Below are 22,157 nucleotides of genomic sequence, written 5' to 3' on the forward strand. Positions count from 1 at the left end.
CAGGAATAAAAACCCAAATCTTGCTATTTTGAAATTTCTCATTCTCTTCCAGTTTAACATTTTGTTTTGAATTTCACATCAATTTTGAATTCAGGGTTAGGGAATGTAGCTTTGAAGGTATTATTAAGTTTTCATCTCTAAGATTTTATCTGGTTGCTAAAGATCTTCACCACGATGGCATTGGCAGAGGGGAATCTGGTCTGCTTGCTATCTGAATTTGTTGCTAAAAGGTCCACTGTTGCTACAATTAGCTATCCTCTGAAAGTGTGATTGTTTTCCCTCTACCCTTACCTTGGAACTTACAGATGTTAGTATCCTCTAAATAGGATCCTCTATCTCAGGGGTCCCCAACCCGCAGGCTGTGGACTGGTACTAGTCCTGTGGCCCTTTAAGAATCAGGCTGCACAGCAGGAGGTGAGCTAGTGAAGCTTCATCTGTATTTGCAGCTGCTCCCGAGTTAGCATCACTGCCTCAGCTCTACCTCAGATCATCAGGCATTAGATTGTCATAGGAGCACCAGTCCCTGGTGCAAAAAAGTTTGGGGACCGCTGTTCTATGCAAGCCATGGATTCATACCACAGCCTCTGACATGATTTTCTACCAACCTTTACTGCAATAAGCCCTTGGATAGCAATGAGGCTATTACTGTGAACCAAATTTATATACTTAAGGAATTTTGGATTTCCTTTTTAGTCCACTTTAGTTAAGGAACACGCATGAGTGGTTATCAGTGTTGCCTGGTCCTTTTGGTTTAAACGTATCATGCTACCATTTCTACTTGATTGAAGTTGCCAACACCAGGCAAACTTCCAGGTAGGAAGCAGGGCAGAAGCCATAAGCTCCTTGTTTTCGAATTCTGAAGTCTTCCTTGCTGTATTTGTCCCTTACCTCTTAGAGTTTTCACCCTAAGAAGAGAGCCAAGAAATGTCTCAATTCGTGGGCTCTTTTCTCCTCTTGAAATACAATTGAATGCCTCCATTTTCTTGTAATAATTTCATTCTCAGCAGGTTAACTCCATATGGCACCAAAGGCCATAATTAGTTTTTGCTTACTTCCAGAATGAGGTACATCTTCCTTAACAGTGCTAGCCAAAATGAGACTCTCTCTGATTGACTTCATTTTTTTTTTAACCTGCCCATTTCTGAACCAATCATTATAACTGAGGAATAAGGTACTCTGGCTGGCTTGATTCATGGTCCCACCTCGTAGTATGGGAGTTAGGGTCAGGTAACGAGGAGCTGAACCAGGTGAAAGAAGGGCAGGTCTACCTTAGTTAAACTCTCATCCCAATGAAACACAATATGAACTCTACTACAGTATTTCTAATAAGCAGGCAGCTATCCTCCAAATGGATTCAGGAAACCAGAGTCCTTTCACATTGTGGCTTTACCATTTCAACACATGACTTCCAATGTGTTCATCTGCCTCAAGTTTGTGGGGGAATGGAGAGATCTTGTAGGACTTTTCATGTGATGTTTTATGGACCAGAGCTGCAATAGGAGCACATCACTTCTATTCACATTCCACTAGTTAGACCCTAATTGACACATATAACAGGTGAGCCTAATTGAAAGGGAGGCTGGGAAATATAATTTAACTGTGTGTGCCTAGAGAAACAATATAGTGCCTTCAAGAGTTCACTATTCTGATCACTAAATACCTATTTTACCTCTCTTCTCACACATAACACACATCCTACTCCAATGGAGACAATAAAAAGGTCTATTAAGTGACACAGTCAGGCTTAAAGTCTAGACTTTTAGGTAATATGCAATCTTCTTCATTAGGTCCAGATGCAATCTATGAACTAAAAAGACAAGTTCTCTCTAATATCACTCTATGTCCCAGCCAACCCAATGTATAGGAAAGATGTGGGACAGGTACGATATACTCTCATTAAGAGAAAAATGTGAGACACTAGGTAATGCAGATGTATAACAACAATGAAATATTGCACAGGCAATCTTGTGAAATTGTGATTCATCTCCCCTAAAAGTCAAACACATAGCTACAACTGTCAGGGAAATTGGGAAATTTAGTCTAGCTGTATATATAGAAAGAAAAAATAAGTTTCATGAATGGCTGGCCAAGTCTCTACCATACGGTTCTAAAAGGGAAAATATTCTAGCTAAAAATAACAAAGTCACTCCATTCTAATAGGTTTGACCTTATTCTACTAGTCCCAACAAGATAATCATTTCACAACTACATAAAAGAGTAAGAATTCAGTTTCTTTTAAAGAATGGGATTACTTTAGAGAGCATTTTTGGTAGTGTAATAGGTATAGAAGTTAGACTACAGAGGGTTAATGAGTGAAATTCAGGTAACAAAAAAAGACATTAAATATAGAATGTTCTTTAAAGCTGGGGAAGGAAAGCAAATAAAGTGGAACCAGAAACATATAAGATTAAAGACAAGAAAGATAATTAATGGACGAGAAAGAGGAAAATCGAACTAGGGTACAGATGGATAATTCATCCTGTATAAAGAGCAGGGAGTGTCTCATTCCTCCGACTCTTGAGCAAAGGAAAGACCCAGAATATCTAAGTTTCTAGCATTTGGAAAAGGTTATGCCTAATACCGTTGATTTTCTTGAGAAGTTTTAAGTAGTCATATAATGAAATGTGGCTGGAATTTAAAGACTGCAGAAAGTATTCTGGTGGGGAGATAAAGGTGCTGAAGGAGGGATGAATACAATAGGAGAGATGAATAAGTAGGAGAAATGATTACAGCTGAGGTTATAGAACCTAAATCTGTAGCGGTAAGATATACTACGAAGTGTACTTTTCTGCACAGGAACTCAGCAACCACTGTAGAAGAGGAACAGGCAGATGGCTAGTACTTTGTGTGTAAATTTACTATAGCACTTATTACATGGTAAAGCCTCTGGAAAAAGAGACTTTGATTTCCTGAACTATGCACACAGTAGGCACATGATGAATTTTTGCTTGAATGAACTGATTCAGTCATTGCCAATTCTGCCATAGTACTCTGCAGAGTACTGGCAACTGCTCACATTTCATAGGGTATGCCAATACTAAAAAGAAAAAAATGCTAAAAAAATTCAGGCACACACAGCTAAACTTAGCAGTCTTAAAACAGCAACTATGTCAGCTGAGACATACTTTTTATCTTGTGCCAGTAGATCTGCCTTTGAGGTCTGCTTCATTTTCCTTATGCCACTGTGCTTATTGGACCAGAAAGGGATAATTCTGAGGTTAATAAGCTATGCTATTATTTCAAACATCTACAAATGAACTCACAATCCCCATCACAATATTCTTTCAAAGAGGTGCATAAACGAGGTTATCTATGCTCACTTTACAGATAAAAGCTGAGTCGGTGAAGAGAACTAAACCAGGGTCATGCAGGGAATCGTCTGCAAGGTCTGGCACAGATCCTGTTTCCTTCTCCCCTTTGGAAACTTTAGAATTGTAGCGCTCAGATATCACCTAATCGAACTCCTTCATATTAAACTAGTGTAAACACGGGTACAAGTCTATACCCTAAGAGTTGAACTAGGCAAAGAGGGCTCTTTCTCTTACACTAGGCCATCTCTCAAGATCCAAAGCCCTAACTCACGATTTGGCAGTGAAAAAAAAAAAAAATGGCCAGGAATAAAACTACGTACAGTAGTGCAGAACGCGGCCCCACCTCCCGGATGGGGGTGCCCGGGCCTGGCGCTAACAAAAAGTCCGGAGCGCCCTCTCACACCTGCTTCCCACCCGGCCCCGGGGGGCTTCTCTCCAGCCTGCCCGCCCGCGCGTTCCACGCGCCGCAGCACTGCCCACCCACCGAGCCCCGGGACTGGCCCTCGAAATCTCACTTTCGTCTTTCAGCCACCCGCGCGCCACGCTCAGGCGACGGCTGATGGCGTCACTTGCACTTCCGCCTGCGGCTGCGTTCTAGACCCAAGCGAGGAAGGAAGAAGGGAGGGCTGAAGTGCTGTGAGTGGGGGATATAGCGAGGAAATAAATCCGGGCGCTTGCGGGCGCTACAGCAGTACCCAGGGCCATCCTCTGCCCGCGCCGAACCCCCGTTGGAGGTCGCCCTAGGCACACTTCCCTCGCCTGTTCGAAGTCCCCCCTCCTCTGGGTCTCCCGACACCCGGGTCTTCCTCTACGTCTCACCTCCCCCGCCCCCTCTTTGCTCCTTCACGCTCCCCTCCTCCCTCCTTCTCATCGCTAGGCTCCCCGCCCTTAGTATCGCGAGACGAGGTGAGAGCTGGCGGAGCGGCGGCGGCGGCGGCGGCAGTAGAGGTGACCGAGGCGGTGGCGGCGGAGGCGGCACCGAGCGCAGTGTCGGCCCCGGTGCGGCCGAAGTCGTGGTAGAGCGTAGCCCCCACGCCCCTCCCCCGTCCGCGCCCTCCCTCTTTCCCTGGGGATGGAGAAGGCGACGGTTCCGGTGGCGGCGGCGACGGCTGAGGGAGAAGGGAGCCCCCCGGTGGCGGCGGCTGTGGCGGGCCCCCCCGCGGCGACGGCGGCGGAGGTCGGCGGCGGCGTTGGCGGCAGCAGCAGCGGGGCTCGCTCGACCTCGTCGCCTCGTGGGATGGTGCGAGTCTGCGACCTGCTCCTGAAGAAGAAGCCGCCGCAGCAGCAGCAACACCACAAGGCCAAGCGTAACCGGACTTGCCGACCCCCCAGCAGCAGCGAAAGCAGCAGCGACAGCGACAACAGCGGCGGCGGCGGAGGTGGCGGAGGCGGTGGCGGCACCAGCAGCAACAACAGCGAGGAAGAGGAGGACGAAGACGACGAGGAAGAGGAGGTTTCTGAGGCAAGGCCTGCTTTAAAGGAAGGAGGGTGGAAGGGACTGTGAAGGGTGGGGGCCAAAGGTGGGAGGGCACTTGCAGTGGGACAGATTCCTGTGGGTTGATCTATCTTAGGGGCTAGGATTCCACTGCCCTCTTTCTTTCCCCGGCCTAAATCATGAGGTGTGGGGCTGTGGGGGAGGGTAGTTGACACGTGGGGGTGGGAGGACCACAGAGTCCACGGAGTCGGTGAACAGCACGTTACCCAGGGATGGAGGGAATTGGTCAGATTCCCTCCTTGCACGTCCGGTGGGGTCTGCCTGGGGCCAGTAGGGTCAACTTATTTGTGGGGCGGGGGCGGGACCAAAGCGGGAGGGGTAAGATAATAGGTAGATGAGTCCCTTGGGGAACAACTAGGAAGTTGGTAAATTTCTCCCAATCGTGAGGTTCGAGGAACAGTTTTGGGCGAGCTATGGTTGTAATGGACTTAGAGCTAAGTATTTGTGTATGTGAGAGACACGTGAGAAGCTGTACTTTTCCATACTTTTCTGCTGCTGGGTTTTTTTCCCCACAACTATAGTGTGGCTGCTGAAGGAAGCAAACTTCACTTCCTCCATCTTTTAAGGATTTTGGATGAACTGATCTTATAGCCATACACATTTATGTAAAACCCACTGGATGAAAAAGATATTTGATCCTTACATGTATATTCACATACATTTTCACATGCTTCCTTAGGAAGAATTATGTTTGGCCCTGCTGTTTTCCAGATGATATGGGGCAGCTAAAGAGTCTGCTTGGAACCAGACTTGGTTGTGAGTTAGAATAGGAAGGCCTTTGGTTTGTCCTAGTGATCTGGTTTCATAATAACTTTATGATTTTTCCTGGGCCCACAGACAGGCGGCGTTGCAGGACCTTGTTCTTCAGAGAAGGCCATAGAACCCAAAAGTTCAGTAAAACAAACACTGACAACAAACTAAGAATTAGTCTTGTTAGTTACCAGCTTTTTTGTAACTCTCTTGTCCACTCTGAAATAGAAACCAGAAAATTTTGATCTGGAGGAAGACGTAACTTAAAGCAGCAGCAGAAGGAAAACAGCTTTAAAGGCTAATTGTAAGTTTAGTTATAGAGAACACAATTGAAATATCTAGAGGTACCACTTGCCATTTATTCTCTGTCACAAACAGCTTAATTTGGTGCAAGGACTGGTTTTTTGAAAACTGCCTTATTGGATCTTTGGTTTGTTTTAAATAGAGACATAACTTTTAAAGAGTTTGAGACTTGTCTATTGGTAGAAGACCAGATTCTTTTTTATCTCAGATTGGGTGGAGTTATACAGGTAGAGTTGTAATAGTTCAAATGCGAATACCAAAAAGATGGACATGCCCTCCTATTCCATTAACTATTAAATTCTGTGGATAGGTTTGTATTGATAGATTTTGTATTGACTTAATTGAACGTTTCAGGATAGTGTGTTGCATAGGCTGCATTTGAAACAATGAAGAGAAGGATGTGATGGAATCCTTATTCCAATAAAATCTGTTATAGTAGTTAGAATCATTTAGTTGTATGGTTCTTTTCAGAGATGAGAAACATTTTAGAGTTACCTTAGTTCAACCCTTTTATTTTAAAAATGAGGAAAACAGGGCTTAGAGGAAACTGGTTTTGGTGGGTAGTCACAAAAGTAGAAATCAAAGTTTTCTAGTCGTTCGGACCAGTACACTTTTTATGACAGTTGACAGTTTATTTTCTTCTATTTCCCTTCTGACCTCTTTCAGAAAGTAGGCAGTAGATCGTAAGGTAACACAGTCATACCGTTGTGGGTGAATACCAATATTTTATTAAGATTTTAAGTTCTCCGACAAAATATTAAGCTCTAGTTTGGAACTCAGTATCAAGTTCAGTGCAGAACTTACTGGAATATTATGCTGTGAACTTCATATACCTAGGTAGTTTTGTCCATTGGATTTTTGCCTGATAAGCAAAACTTCTAGTAATTTCTTAAATCATGTAGAATAGCCTTAAGTTTGTAGGTGTGTCAATTTGTGAGTCAGGTTTGTTTTCTTGAAAAACAGGAATGGTATATGTTAACTTAAGTCAACTAAGGGAATGTTTCTTTGTTTTTAATATACTTTATTCTATCTTGTGTACAGTGTTGTAAACAGTTTGTCATTTGTTATGACGATGAGTCAAAATAAATAAGTGTAAGGAAGTAAAATCATTACAAATAATTCTAAGATACATGATGAGGGATGAACAGATAGAAAGGAGTACAGTATTCCTCCATCCTTCACCAAAATACAGAGGTAAATAAACCTTGCAGTCACTACATCATAAGCTAACTGAATGAGTTGTGCAGTGTTTTTCACTTTATTATCATTTTATTTCCATGTCAGCAGAAGTTTAAATTTCTAGGGAATCTGGCGAATGCTCATTGTATTTGTTCTTTTTTTCTAATTCATTATGTTACTGTTTGCACAGTGAAAAATGTGGATAACATGATCCTTGAGATTATTCTTCCAGTAAAAAATCATCAAAAAGTTCAAAAGGAATATGAAAGGTGATGGTTTTGAGGTATATAACCTGAAAAAATGGAGGATAATTTAACAATATATACGTTTGCTGTGAAGAAATGCTAGCTGGATATTCTTAGTATCTGCTGAAAGAGGAACAGTTGGAAGGAAAGGAGATTCAATTTAAACAAGAGGTTTATTAGAATCAAATTCTTATTAAATGTTAGAGTAGGTTATTGAGAACTGAATTTTTTCTACAGTATTTCTGAATAGAATAATCATGTTTTCGATAATCTGTGTAACTTCGATATACCTGGAAAGAAAAGTAAGACCAAGAGCTCTCCACTCCCTGCCACCCAATTTGACACAAAATCTTAGAATAAAATGGAAAAGTGTATGATTATCTTGTCTTTCAGTGGATGACTGACCAATTTTTAAGTTTTTATGTTAGGAAATACATTTTTATTTCTCATATTGCTGTGATGCACTTTTCAAATTAGTGGACTAAATTAAATTGCTTACTCAAATATTGCAAAGAAAAACATTGAAATTACAAGAGTTGATACTCCATTTTAGAAATAACATTGCATTCTATCGAATGCATTTTTAAATTTAATTTGCATCAGTATTTGCTAAAGCAGAATTCAAAGGGAAAAACTTGCTATTAAGGTCAGAATCATGTTCAAAAACATTTTCGTGTGCATAAAATGTAAATACAATAGTAGTTGATCAGAATTCTATCTATTTTTATAGGTAACTTTAAGACTTTACATTTAAGAGACCAACTTAATGAAGAGATTTTAGACAAAGGAAGCTAGCAAATTAGTACTGACTCACTTTTGAAAGAATTTGGGAGAATCTATTTATTGACATGAAAGAGGTAGGTTTGAGAACAAGAAAGGAAAATTATTCCAGAAGTAGATGTGTTTTCTAAAATTCTTTTTTTTTTAATGGAAAAAATGCCATCTAAGTTCTTCTGTTACAATGGTAGAATCCCAGATTAGTCCAGAGAAGCTTATTTCCCGTTTTTGTCTCTTAATTGATGAAGCAGTATTCGTAAACTAGATGTTAAGCTTTTTGAAGCAATAGTTCTTTCATAATTATTTTGTTTCCTATCCTTAAGTACACTACTTGATTAAAAATTTTTTTTTTTTTTTTTTTTTTCCAGTAAATAACTAGTACCTAGGGAGCATCCAGAATTCATTTGGGAAACCAAGAGAAGGAATAGAATATCTTTTTGGAGTCAGGGCATCCAAATAGCTGAAGTTTGGATTTCAACATCTTTCAATTACTTAATTACTTCTCTTAGTGATGGTGATCTTCCATAGGTACTAGGGGGAAAGCCAGTTAAACCAATAGACATTGATTATTGAATGTCTCAATGAGTAATGTCTTAAGTCTCCTAGATACATTTACATTTAAAAAACTTAATAAAACCTATTCAGTGTCTACTGTGTATCAGGTCTAACATAATGGGTTAAGAACCTGGACTGGAGCTTGTATTCAAATCCTTGATTCATCACTCACTAGCTTTGTGATCTTATGCAAGTTAACTTCTGTCCACCTCATTTTTCTCATATGTAAGTGGGGATAATAGTAGATCTTTACCTTATAGCACTGTTATGAGAATTAAATGAGTTATTACAGTTTTCATGTATTCTCATTTTATTTTCACAATAACCCTGTGAAATAGGTGTCCTATTTGTTTCATAGTCAATAAATGTTTGGAGTTCTTCCTACTATATGGTAGGCATTTTGCTGTACTGGGGAAACAATGGTGAACAAAACTGTTTTAAGATACATTGATTTGAAAATGCACCAATGATTAAATATAGGTTTGGGGAAGTATGAGAGTGAGAGTAAATGGTTAAATGTATACCTTAATAGTTCCAGAAGTGTACACATGTTGAGAAGGGAAATTTTATTTCAGAGGCAAAGATACTGGCTTAGCAGGGTTTTAGGTAACTTCTTATTGTCACATAGCTAATAAATGGCAGAGTAAGGCTTAACCTGTGTCTGTTCAATTCAAAGCCTACTCCTTCATTCACTCACTCATTCCATGCTCTGTTATGCTGTATGATGTTAAGTGCACTCTGATGTTGGCATTTTACAAAATGTTAAAACAAATTAGGTAGTATAGAGGAAGATACTTTTGGCAGTAGGGCCACCATTTGAAGACAAGTTGGCTATCCTGAGCTTTTTCCTTTTCTTGGTCTGAAAAACTCATTGAAAAAAGGAAATATAGTAAAGTACAGATAAATATATCCATATTCTCACCATCTAGAATCAAGAATTGTTAATAAAATGAAACTTTTATAGTGAAAAATACCCTCTAAAGGCAGTCTGTTGCTTCTGTCTCAAGATTTTTACCTTTCAAGGTTATCCTTTATTAATCAAAACAAATTTTTTTTTTAAAATAGGAGTTAACTTGAGGTCTTGTTAGGCTCTGAATACCCTGAAATTAAACACAAGCTTTTTTTGAAGGTGCTTATAAGGCTTTTTTTTTTTCCTCTCCTACTTCAATAGTATGTACAAAACTTTCATTAGATGTGTGTGACCACCTCCTCCCTCACACCATGCTATTTTGAAACATTGTCGCTGCAGTGGTAGAGAGGAATCAGGCAGGCATCTTTCCAGTAGTAAACTAGCCCTATACCAATCCTCTCTTCTTTTCAATGCTCATATTTTGCCTTTTAATTGCCTTTTCATCTAGTCTACTATAGATTGTCAGATCTGAAGACAGAAACCTAGTCTTATACCTCTTTATATCTCCTGCACTATACTATGTGTCTTCTTATGTCTGCTAGGTTTTCATGATGTCAGATCTCTGAAGTAAAAGTTTATAAATATTTCTTCTTTAGCCACTTACTGTGGAAATACTTGGGACCTCAAGTCTTAAGGTATCAGAACTTTGTTGCAGCTATTTATGGTAGACCCCTTCTTGTCAGATGTTTTAATTGATTCTAATTACTCAATTTAGTCTAGTCATTGTTAAACCTCACCAGCCTAATTGGAGTTAGTATTGTAAAAGTTTTCATTGTTGAATAATCATCATAGCAGCACATTTTGTCTCTCAGAAACTCAGTAGAATTATCTAGATTGCTTCTACTAGCATCCAGCTAAGAAGTTGATTTTTGTAGGCCTTAAGGCAGTGTATTTGCATTTATTACAGTAGTTTATCCTGTGTTTTTGTTTTTGTTTTGGTTTTTTGTTTTCGAAGATAACAGTGGGTCGGAAGTATATATGTAATGAACTTTCTTATAATTTTTCCATCCTTGACCATAGATGAAAAGCAATTTTCACTTGGTAAATGGTATGTGAAGTAATGGCTGCTGGTACCAGTTATGTTTGTGTTAGTACCAATAGGGGGCACCAATATCCTTGGTAACCTATGCCAAATCTGACTCAACTTTTACCTTTTGGGTAGAAGTCATTAGAGAATTGAAGGTGATGGGTAAATATGAATACTCTTCTAGTCCCTGGAACCTTTCCTTTCTGGGAGAGTTATGCTTATCCACTTGCCACCCAGAAGCAAAATGCCCTTCCTGATTGATGGTGCTCATTAACTTCTTAATCCCTTATTTTTTTTCCCTTTAGAAACTATTATTCTGTCATGAGAGGAAGTGGAATTGTGGAGCAGTATAGGTATAATTTATCCTGATTTATAATTTGGGATTTTAATTATCAAAAAGCAACATGTTGGGTTTTATTTTCCCAAGAATGCTATGAAAGCAAAATTTAAGGTACCTGCCGTCCTACAGAACTCATAAACATTACCTGGGCTGTTACAGAGTTGACATTTTAAGTTTACTTTTGGATGAGGCAAGAGTTCAAAGAGGGTCAGGTAGAAAGAAATGTAAAGATTGTAGTACTTTAGGAATTCCTTTTGGAGCCAATATTATTTAGTGTCTTTATAAAATAATTTTGATATGTGATGAAATCTTTCTTAAAGTGTACAGATAGATCATAGTGATGGGAATGGACAACAAGACTGTTGGGTATAGATTGAAAATGTTAAATAGGTTTTTTGAGTCATGGGTAAAGAAAATGCCATTTTGAGTAAGTTGTCTGAAAAAAACATGCTTTTTTCAGTAAAAGTTAAGCATAATGAAATTAAGTAAGGTATTGGAGATGAACAAAATCATAATTTTTATTGATAAATGTTATGATACAGCTATACAAAATAGATTATATGGGTTTCTACCGTCCATACCATGAAAATGATCTCTACAACTAGGGCAGTTCTAGAGAGAGTTTAAAAATGATTAGAGGTTTAGTGATGGAAACCATGATCAAAGAGGACTGCAGATTACACTTATTTATATTGTTATTTCTTTGTAATTAATGCTCAAATTCAGTTACTCAAACTGAGTCATAACATAGAGAAAAATGTGAGGCATATTAATGTTTTTTCAATTTTGAAAAGTAAACTCATTTCTCATTTTTTGAGGTTATTTATAAGTATAGACTAGGCATGACAAATTTATGGAACTAGTCTGTAACTATGCACCCCTGACAGGGCATTTCCTTCTCCCAAGCTATCATTTGGCCTCATTTATCTTTTTTTTTTTTTTTTTTTTTTTTTTTATACCTACATTTCCCTTACCTTCCCCCAAAAGAGAAAGGAACAGAAAAGAAAAAGGAAAGCAAAGAAATAAAAACCTATTCTTAAATTAATTCTTGGTTTGTGTTTTTCCTCATGGATTGTCTTTTAATTAAAGAACCTATGATTTCAAAACATTTCAGAGAACATTGTGAAAAAAATTGGTCTCATCAATTTTAAATTTGGAATAAATAACATGGAGTTGTTTTTTATTTCCTTTTTCCTATCACCCTAAATATGAAACCTGAGAAGAAACGGAAGTCTTCCTGTTTGTGTTACACCAGGTCTATTTCCAGTTTAGTCTTTGACCCTATTGTTACCTCTTTACTTCTCTATGCCAACTTTCCCTTTTATTTTTTATATGAAGTTAATAACAAGAATAGTCCTGTTGCAAGGCTTCAGTGTAGTTCTTACTATTGCGAGATGCAGTATAGGAGTTAATTCTTTTACTTGGCATATGTCTATTGAGTATCCTATATTTGGCTGTTTTCAGTGTATAATATTCTCAGTCATTTTTCACTGACTAGGAAAAAGTTGTATTTAAAATCATAGCTATATGTGTTGAGTTTAAATGATTTTATGATTTTATATATGATGTAGTTAGTAAAACTGTTGGACTTAAATACATGAAAATAGCACTGTGATAGAATTTTGTTTTTAATGATTTTTAGAAGATAAGTATTACTATTAGTCTACTTTTCTAACTAAATTTATTTAAGAAGCCTTTTTGAGACCTACCTAGCAAAATCACTTAGGTATTATGAGGGATTTAAGAGATTTTGATAATATTCCTAGCTTTATAAAATTTAAATCTCGTTGAGATAAAATTAATAGTAATTTAAAACTATGAAGATGATTTTAATCTTGTATAATTATTTGAGAGTCTTAGTTTTCAATATAATCTGTGCGTGCCTTTAGAATTGGTCTCATTATAGGGATTGTGGTTTTGTTTTTGAATACTGGTAGGGTAGACTTTACATCTTTTATGAGCGTCTTTTGCAATACTCACTAATTTTCGTTTTTGTTTTTAAGATGAAGTCTATATGTGATATTTTTCTACAGTGCCCTTGACAACTAAATTACACCAAAGAATTATCCATTATAATTTTTTTTACTCTGAAGATTTTGTAGTAAAGAGATAGCATATTAGTATACTTGTGGTTGCTGCAAGTAGAGATATGTTAAAATATGAGAAATCGAGTTATAGGACAGTGGTAGGATAAAATGTTTAATATCTGTTAAATTAGGTTAGTGTTTTGATAATTAAATATTAAACATTACACATATCTGTAGAAACATACATATTTGTGGAAATTTCACAAAATCAAAAGATCTAAAGAATACAAAGATCATCTTATAATCCTGCTCTCCAGAATTAATCATTTGAAATCATTTTTTTAATTTTTTCTTGATGTATATTAATCAAATTATCACACAGAGCAGAGTTGTCACTTAGAAATTTTGTCTTAAAATTTTCATTGATGAGCATTCTTAAAATATATCAGTCGAAGAGATGTTTGCAGATAATTATATATTTAACTGTAAAAACTAATGAATACATTCATAATTTCTAATAAAAAGAATCTTCTAATACATAAAGGTTTTTATCCCACTCTTTCCTCAGAGTAAATACTGCTACCGTGTTGGTATATATCAAATGTTCTGGTTTCTTTCTTGGTGGGTATGAGTCTATGTGTCTGAGAGAGTACATTAGGATTTGCCTCATTATTCTTATAATATGAGAACGTTCATAGTATAAATGTGCATAGTTTACTTGATCTTTTGTGTTGGTAGATGTTTAAATTGTTTTCAGTACATTGCTGTTGCATATGTAATAGTGAAGTGAACAGCCTTTTACAGTATTTTTAAGTATAAAAACTTTTCTTTGGGATGGAGTCTTGGAAATGGAATTCCTATCCAGAGGTTATGCACATGTTCAATTTGATAAACACTCCCAGTTGTATTTCCATCAGCAGTGTGTAAGAATGCTATTGGAAGTGGTTAGTCTTGCTAGTTTTTAAAACCTTTTAAACAAAAGATAGCGTTATTGTTTTCATTCTTCTGGTTATTATTGAGTAACTTTTCATGTTTATTCATTCGGATTACTTTTGAAAATGTACTGTTTTATCGTTATTCTATTAGAGCTATCTTAGCGATTTGTTGGTGCTATCTATATTAGTGAATATTAATCCTTCACAGTGTTATTTGTTATGGTTATCTGTTTACAGTATTTTCACAATGTAGAAAATTGTTTATTTTTGCATTGTAAGATGAATTATTTTTTATGACTTCTGGAGAACTCTTTCACCCCAGTATTTTTTTTTTTTTTTTAAAGTTCTTAGAAATATGTTTTCCAAAGATACATGGATATCTTTTTGGATATAGCAATTTAATTGTGTTAATTTCTTATTTACTCTTTTTAGTTGCTTTTGACTGGGTTCAGTTTTTGCCTTTTACAAAGTGCTGTTCTCTTTGCTTATGTAATACCATCCTCTCTTGTTTATACATTACTATTTGCTTTTTGTTGGTCTTAGCTTCCTCCTACTCCCCTCATTATACATCGTTGCTGAGTCCTAGGCCCTTTTCTGTCTTGTATCTGGTCTTATTACTTAGGTGATTTTATCTAGTCTTGTTTCTATAGATGTCTAGGCTAATGACTCTTAAGTGCATATCTCCAATTTAAGCCTTTCTTCTTGAGTACCAGGTTGAACCCTGGCTACCCAATATTTGTACAGTCCTTTCTTCCAACGCATAATCCTGTTTTTTTTTTTTTCTCAAGAAGATCGATCCAAAGTCCTATACTGTTACTCATATAGCTCAAAGTAAACTACATAACGCTTTTCCTCTTAATTCAGTCCTGTAATCTGTAAAATAATAAACAGTGTGTCTCTCTGCGATTTGCTCAATCCATTGTACAGTGGAATAGGAATAGGATAATCATAATAAAAACTTTTTTTGGAGAAGGGAAGACTAGGAAGTAGATAGCAGTCATTGGGTCCATGTTAATAATGAAATCCTTCTGGGCAGGAGAAGACTCTGCCCTGGCAGCTATGTAAATACCTTGGTTAAACACTGATTTTGCTCTTGGGAGGGAATGCGCTTTTGACTCCTGCGTGTGCCCTTCGCTTTGTTCTTAGGTGATTCTTCCTTGTTTGTTACCTTCCTTTGCCACATCGAAAGTAGTAAGCATTTGAGAATGTGGCATCCCTAAGAATTGCACAACTTTTTTAGCTCCCTACCAGTTGGTATAGAATTAGGGGCTGCAGAGTTAAAGTTCAATCATAAGTTTTTATGGGCTAGTAATGTAGTTTGGTGGTTTAATTCTCAAAAGCTTAATAGATTTTTGTGGTCCATATCATGTGACATTAACTACAGCAGATTTCTTTTAGTCATAATTTTTGAAAATCTGCTCATTCTCTCTTGTTACCTGGCAACCTGAAGGCATCTGAAATAATAATCTTAGATGATGTTTCAGGGTTTAACAAGAGAAACAGAACAAGTAGGAAATTCATATATGATAGAGAGGTAGATAGATATGTAGTAAGAGATTTATTACAAGGAATTGGCTCACACGGTTCAGGGATTGACAAAGCAAGTCCAAGATTTGTAAAGCAGGCAATTAGGAAGGGAAAATCTCAGGCAGGATTAAACCCATGGCATATGCCGAAGCTGTTCTGCATAGGCAGTCAGTAAAGGAAGATCCAGCAAAGGAAGGGCAAATGTAGTCTCAGTTGCTATTTGGCATTTTATTTGCCAGGAAGAACCCATTCTCTTTCAAGAGTTCACTGGACTAGGTCAGGCTCATTAAGGATGATTACCCTAGGTTAAAGTCAGTTGATTAGGGGCTTTAGTTGTATTTGCAAAATCCCACTACAACAGCACCTAGATTAGTGTTTGAATAAATTAGAGAAGGTGATTACAAAATAGCTGCTGCCTTCCCTTTCTCTTTCTTAGTTTAGCCCAAATAAGTTAACTCATAAAAACCATCACAGGTGGGAAAGCAAAACACTTAACCTGATCTTTAGCTACTTTTTGGCAAAGAACCATTGAAATCACAAAGTTATGCTTGTTTTTGGAGCACAGGAGCAGCTGCTTTTCTCTATCTGAGAGGTCCCAAATTACTGGTTTATACAGGTTAGGTTTTGCTACTGAATGGCATTGTTTTTATATCTACTTCTGCTTGTAAACCGCCTTACTCTTAGTTCTAAGTTGATCTTTCTGGTTGCTCTTTAAACAGCTAACACACCAGTATTCTGAGATTTTGTAATTGCTTTTCTTAGAGTTGTACACTTGGTAGTCATTTGATGTGCTCTCCTTGTTATTGCAGACCAGAAATTTTACTAAATGGTTTGTTTTGCTACTACATAACAGGTTGTTAGCTTTCCAGCCTGAGATGTGTTTCTTTGCTACCTGTTCTGTAAGCATTATCAGAATTTTTAGGAATTTGTTATGGTACCATTCAACTTCTGATTTACTCTGTTATGCTTTAAGGTGGGTTATTTGAACAGAGACTCTAAAACACATGTGGTTCAAACAAGATAGATTATGTGGTACTTGGAGTATAGTCCTCAGGTTGTATGTAGATCTAAATTTCTACTGTTTGTTACACTATCCCTTAACATGTACCATCCAGTGTGGTAGTCAATAGCCATATATGGCTACCGAGCACTTGAAATGTTGCTAGTACAACTAAGGGTCTGGATTTAACTTTAATTTTATTTTACTTAATTTTAATTAAATAATCAGATGTGGCTAGTGACTACCATATTGGAGAGTATAGATACAGGACATTTCCATCATCATAGAAAGTTTTATCGGACAGCTCTGCCTTAAGGTGTTGACTTCATCTACAAGGTCTACAATGGTTCATTGGCATCACGTCTGTTATAGGCTGAATTTTGTCCCTCCAACATTCATGTTGAAGTCCTAACCTTCAGTATCTCAGTGTTACTGCATGTTGAGATAGAGCCTCTAAAAAGTAGTTAAGGTTAAATTAGGTGATATGGATGGTGTCCCATCTGACAGGTGACCTTGTAAGAGGAAATTTGGACACAGAAAGAAACACCAGGGTTGCGTACACACACAGAAAAGGCCATGTGAAGAGCATTTTGGAAGCTGACGAGAGAGGCCTAGAAGATACTAGACGTGACAATACCTTGATCTTGGACTTCTAGCCTCAAGAACTGAGGGAAAATATATTTTGTTATTTAAGCCACCCAGTCTGGTATTTTGGATGGCAGCCCTAGAACATTGATAAACAGCCCATGAGAAATAAGAAACTGAAGGTTGAGCACAGATAGCTTCTTTTTAAGGAATTGACCAAAGAATTGTAAACATTACTTCCTGTTACATCTCATCGGCCAGACTTAGTCATACATCCATACCTAGGACCTCATTTTTCTATGTGACAATTATACTCAGATATAACTTGAGACGTGTTCTGCTAAAAGAAGGGGAGTATAGATATTAGAGAATAGTTAATGTCTTATGCTGATGTAATTCTAGGATTACATTGTCCTTATGGCTAGCAGTACAAGAAAAGAAAGTCACTCCTTATTTCTAAATTAATTTTGTTGGCCTGCCTTGGCTCACATGCCTATTCCTGAACTAGCCACTGTCACTAAAGAAAAAAATGCTTTGTTTGGGCCTATATGCTGTTGAGTCAGCTCTGAATGCTGGTGATCCTATAAATGAGTGATGTCCACAATGTCCTGCCCTCAAACAGCTCTGTTCAACACCTGTAGACTCATTTCTATGGCTTTTTTTTTTTTTTTTTTTTTTTTTTTTTTTTTTTTTGTAGAGTTAGTCCATCTCCTCTCATATTTGGTCTAGGTCATGTCTTTCTAGCCTGTCTAGGAGGTGAAGTAGGAGAGGTCATTACCACTTGAGGCTCATGGAATGCTTTCCCAAAGAAAGTGTTTCTGTTGCCAAAATATGAGGTGGGAAAGTGGAATGGGAATGGATACTGGACATAAGACCTTCAAAGTATATCTTGAAAACTTCTCACCTTTGTCCATTTTTGCTATCATCATCCCTAGCCCAGGCTATTATATTACTTGGATTTCATAGTAGCCTTCTCATTTGATCTCCTCGCTCTCTTCTCGTCTCTCCATACTTCATTCATTTTCTTATGCAGCAACTAGGCTAATCTTTTTGAAATGCAAATTGTTATTGGACTTCTTGTTGCTCTTAGAGTAAAACCCAAACTCGTAACTTACCCTATAATACTCCATGTGGCTGATCTTCATATTGTTCTAGCCTTACTTTCAGCTCATTTGCTATGTTCCAGTAACACTACCAATCTGTTTTTAGAACATGCAGACTTTCTCACTTGGGTCTTCTTATTTTCTTTCTATGATGTTCTTCCCCTGGCTCTTTGTTTTTTCTCAGCTTTTAGGTTTCAAGTTAGATATCCTTTCCTTTCGAGAATTGTTGGAAGGACACCCCCTATCCCCCCCCAGCACTTCTATTCTCCTTCACCCTCCATTTTAGTTTTCCGCATGTAACTGGAGTGACAAATAGGCCTTGTTGGTCTTTGACTCAGCTTCATTAGTATAATTACTTTAGTGGACTCTTTTGTGTTTCTTACCACTTAGAAAAAGGGACTTGTGGGTGGTAGGAGTAGGGGAATGGGAGTGTTTAACATTCCCAGATTCTTAACAGCTATTTATTTATTCCTATGTCCACACCAATTTTAGCTATTAGGTAAAATCTTTTGAAACTACTTGTTTTGTTTATCAAAAGTCACCAAACACCGGATAGTTCAATCCAATATGTTAGCATGATGTCTTAGAAGAAGACATTTCTTCCCCATTGATCTCTTCATCAAGAGTTTGGATATTGCACATTTAACTTGTCAGATGGCTTTTTAAACTGTCATAAAATATGCCCACTGAGATTTTGGTTGGAATTACATTAAATTTGGATTAATTTGGGGAGAAATAGTTATATAACACTGAGCATTCCCATTCAGAAATACAACATGATTATTTTTTTAGACCCTTCATCTGTCTTAAATACAATTTTGTAGTTTTTCATATAGATTTTGCACATTTCTTGTGGAGTTTATTAAAGTTCTCATGGCTATTGAGAATGTTGTTTTTTTCTTCTATTGCACATTCTAATCAGTTACATTTGGAGCTTAAGATCCTATTGATCTTGTGTATATGACTACTAAACTACATTCTTATGTTAAGTCAGTTTATTCTGTGCGTTTTCTGGCTAAACTGTTACGTTAACTTCAATAAAAGATTTTTTTTCTTTTTTTCAATATTTATACCTCTTTGTTTTTTTTTTATTGCATCAGCTTTGAACACTCCCTAAATGTGAAATAAAAGTGGTAGTAGGGGCAGCCCTTTCCTTTGTTTAAATGGGAGTGTTATTGTGTCACTATTAAATATAATGCAAATATCCTTTATCAGTTTTAGTATATCTCTCTTAGCTTATTATGTTTTATTAGAAATATATACTGAATTTTATCAAATGCATTTTTGGCATCTATTGAAATTATTATTTCTCTCTCTTCCTCAGCAATCTGTTCATAATAGGAATTGCAGTAATAAATTTTCTAATATTAACTGTGTTTGAAATACTTAGTATGAAGTAGTAGTTTAACACACTGTTGGATTCGATTCCTTTAACATTTTAATTTATATTTTCTGTGACTATTATCTTTCATATTAGACTTTCAAAATCATTGGGAGAAACTGTAAGTAATTTTCTTTCTTAGATCCATTTTATAAAGATTTGTCCTTTATAAATTCAATTTATATGCATCCTTTTTTCTTTTAATCTTATATGTTGTATTTTTAACCAATTTGCCACTGAGAAGTTACAAAGGAGTTTGATCAAGTGCTTTAACTGATCTCTTTATAGTTAGTAAGTTTTTTTTTTTAATTTTAATTAGTTTCAAGTATTGAGTACATTGGTTAGACATCTATATAGTTTAAAAACAATACCCTCAATTCCTTCCTCTCTCCCTGACCCTCCACCTAGCCAATGTATTCATTCTAATTGCATTCACTGTGCCATGCTCCCCATCCCAGAGTCCATCCATCAGCTAATGATTTTTACTTTAACCCTTCACTCCATTCTCCCAGCCCCACAACACCATCTGCCCGTCACCAAATTGTCCACTATGTTTGTGAGTCTGTTTTTGATTAGTTTGTTGTTCTTATAGTCCACATATAAGTGAAATCATATAGTGTTTATCTTTCTCAGTCTGTCTTAAATAACCTTCTAGGTCCATCAAGGCAATATGGTTCTCAATCCCTTTCCTTTTAGTCCGTGTCTTTTAATCTGAGGTGAGTCTCTTATAGGCAACATTAGGGGTCTTGTTTTCCTTTCCATTCATTCATCTACTCATTTAGTTGAAACACTTAATTCTTTTTCATTTGAGGTATCGATAGGAATGTAGTTGTAACTATTCTTTATTCATGTTTTTGATATATGTTTTTTCTTAAGGAAGTCCCTCCAACATTTTCTGTAATATGGGTGTGGCGGTGATAAATTCCTTCAGTTTATCTTTGTCTGGGAGCTCTTTATCTGTCCTTCAACTCTAAATGATAGCTTTGCTGGATAAATTATTCTTGGTTGTAGATCCCGGGTCTTTATCCTGTTGAATATTTCATGCCAAGCCCTCTGTCCTGTATAGTTTCTTTTGAGAAATCAGCTGCCAGTCTCATAGGTTTTCCCTTATAAGTAACTGTTTTTCTCATGCTGCTTTTAATATTTTTTCTTTGTATTTAACCTTTGGCATTTTAATTATGATGTGTCTTGGTGTGGGCCTCTTTGGATCCCTGATTTTTGGAATTCTCTGAGCCTCCTGGAGTTTTATGTCCATTTCCTTCACAAGCTTAGGAATGTTTTCCATCATTGTTTCTTCAAACAGCTGTTCAACATCTTGATTTTCTTCAGTTACACCGATCAGACAGATATTTGGACCCTTAATAGTGTTCTATATCATCCTAAAATTATTTTAAAAGTCTTGTCATCTTATCTCTTGCCATTCTGATTAAGTTTCCTTGGCTTTCCCATCCTTTAGATAGGGCATTTGATCCTTTTCTTTATTTACTGTGTTTATTTCTTTGTTTGTTCCATTTACTATACTTCTCATCTCAGATAATGTGTTCTTCATTGCAGACTGGTTTCCTTTTATAATTTCAATTTCTATTTTTATATTTTTTATCTCTTTGTTGAAGTTCTCACTGAATTTATCTACACTCCCCAAAAGTTCATTGAGCCATCTTTATAACCAGTGTTTTGAACTCTGCATATGTTAGATTTCATTATATCTGAATCTCTCTTCTGTTCTCTCATGTGGTTTCTGTTTCTTTGTCTTCCTGTTTTGCCTGCCTTTTTGTGTCTGTTTCTGTGTACTCAGCAAAGCTCCTAAGTCTCCTGGTCTTTAAATTAGTGTGAATTTATGAAGTAGGTGTCCAGTGGCACAGTCCTGAGAGGGACTCACCTACAGGCCAAATTTAGCCCAAGCCTCTGCCCCTCTGGGGCCACCTGTTAAGATTCAGCAAGCAATCCACAGATGCTGTGCTTATAGCTGCCTCAAAAGGCCACACCAGAAACCTAGGACAACTGCCTCCAGTGTGAGTCTAGGTGCTGCTCAGCAAGGAGCATGTGACTAAGGATCTACCTGGATGTGGCTTGGGTAGGGTCTCGAGTTGGGGTAGGTGGAGTTTCAGGGAATACTCTGGGCAGAGCTATCTCTGTTATCCAGTCGGATGACCTCACGGCTATGGTGGCACTGTGTCTGCGCACTGGGAGTAAGGAGGGCTCAGTAGAGAAAAACGGATACCACCGACACTTCTGTACAGAGCGGGTTCTCCCCTCGGCTCTCACTCGGACAATGTCTCCCTGAAGTCCCTGGTGCCCCCTGTGCACAGCCCAATTGGCACTGGTGCTGAGTGTGAGCAGATCTATCACCTTGAAAATCTGCTTGTGGACATTGTCCCTTTAAGATGCTTCTGCCTCTGCTGCTGCTGCAGCCTCTATCTCAGACTGGGTCACCTCGCATCCTTGCCCCGTCCTTTCTTCTGCCGTAGCAGGGTGCTTTCTTGGATTTCTCCCTAGTTGTATGGGGTGTTCATCAAGATCCCAGGTGATTATTCGTTGTTGCTGCTCCTTGTTTCTGTCACAACTTTGATTTGGCTACCAGAGGGATGAACAGAGCCTCTATCACCTACACCATTTTGTTTCTTCTCTCTATAGTAAGTTTTTAAAGTGGTTTATGTAATTTTGTGCATACTTCTTTTTTTTTTAATAATTGAAAATGTTTAATTTT

The 22,157-nt window shown here is 37.4% G+C and overlaps 1 protein-coding gene across 5 annotated transcripts in view; it reads left to right on the forward strand.

Moving 5' to 3' along the window:
• Window positions 1–4,252: 4,252 nt before the first annotated feature.
• ANKRD17 (ankyrin repeat domain 17) overlaps window positions 4,253–22,157 on the forward strand; it is a 136,600-nt gene continuing 118,695 nt past the window's right edge. For 2 of the 5 annotated variants that reach the window (XM_036227870.1, XM_036227875.1), the window contains exon 1: window positions 4,253–4,773. In XM_036227870.1, the coding sequence (XP_036083763.1) occupies window positions 4,384–4,773 (390 nt within the window). In that variant the 5' untranslated portion in view covers window positions 4,253–4,383. The remainder of the gene's footprint in view (window positions 4,774–22,157) is intronic. The other 3 variants (XM_016154023.2, XM_036227876.1, XM_036227874.1) reach the window with 3 other exon arrangements.

This window comes from Rousettus aegyptiacus, unplaced genomic scaffold (assembly GCF_014176215.1).
Source record: "Rousettus aegyptiacus isolate mRouAeg1 unplaced genomic scaffold, mRouAeg1.p scaffold_m13_p_10, whole genome shotgun sequence".
Classification (NCBI taxonomy): Eukaryota; Metazoa; Chordata; class Mammalia; order Chiroptera; family Pteropodidae; genus Rousettus; species Rousettus aegyptiacus.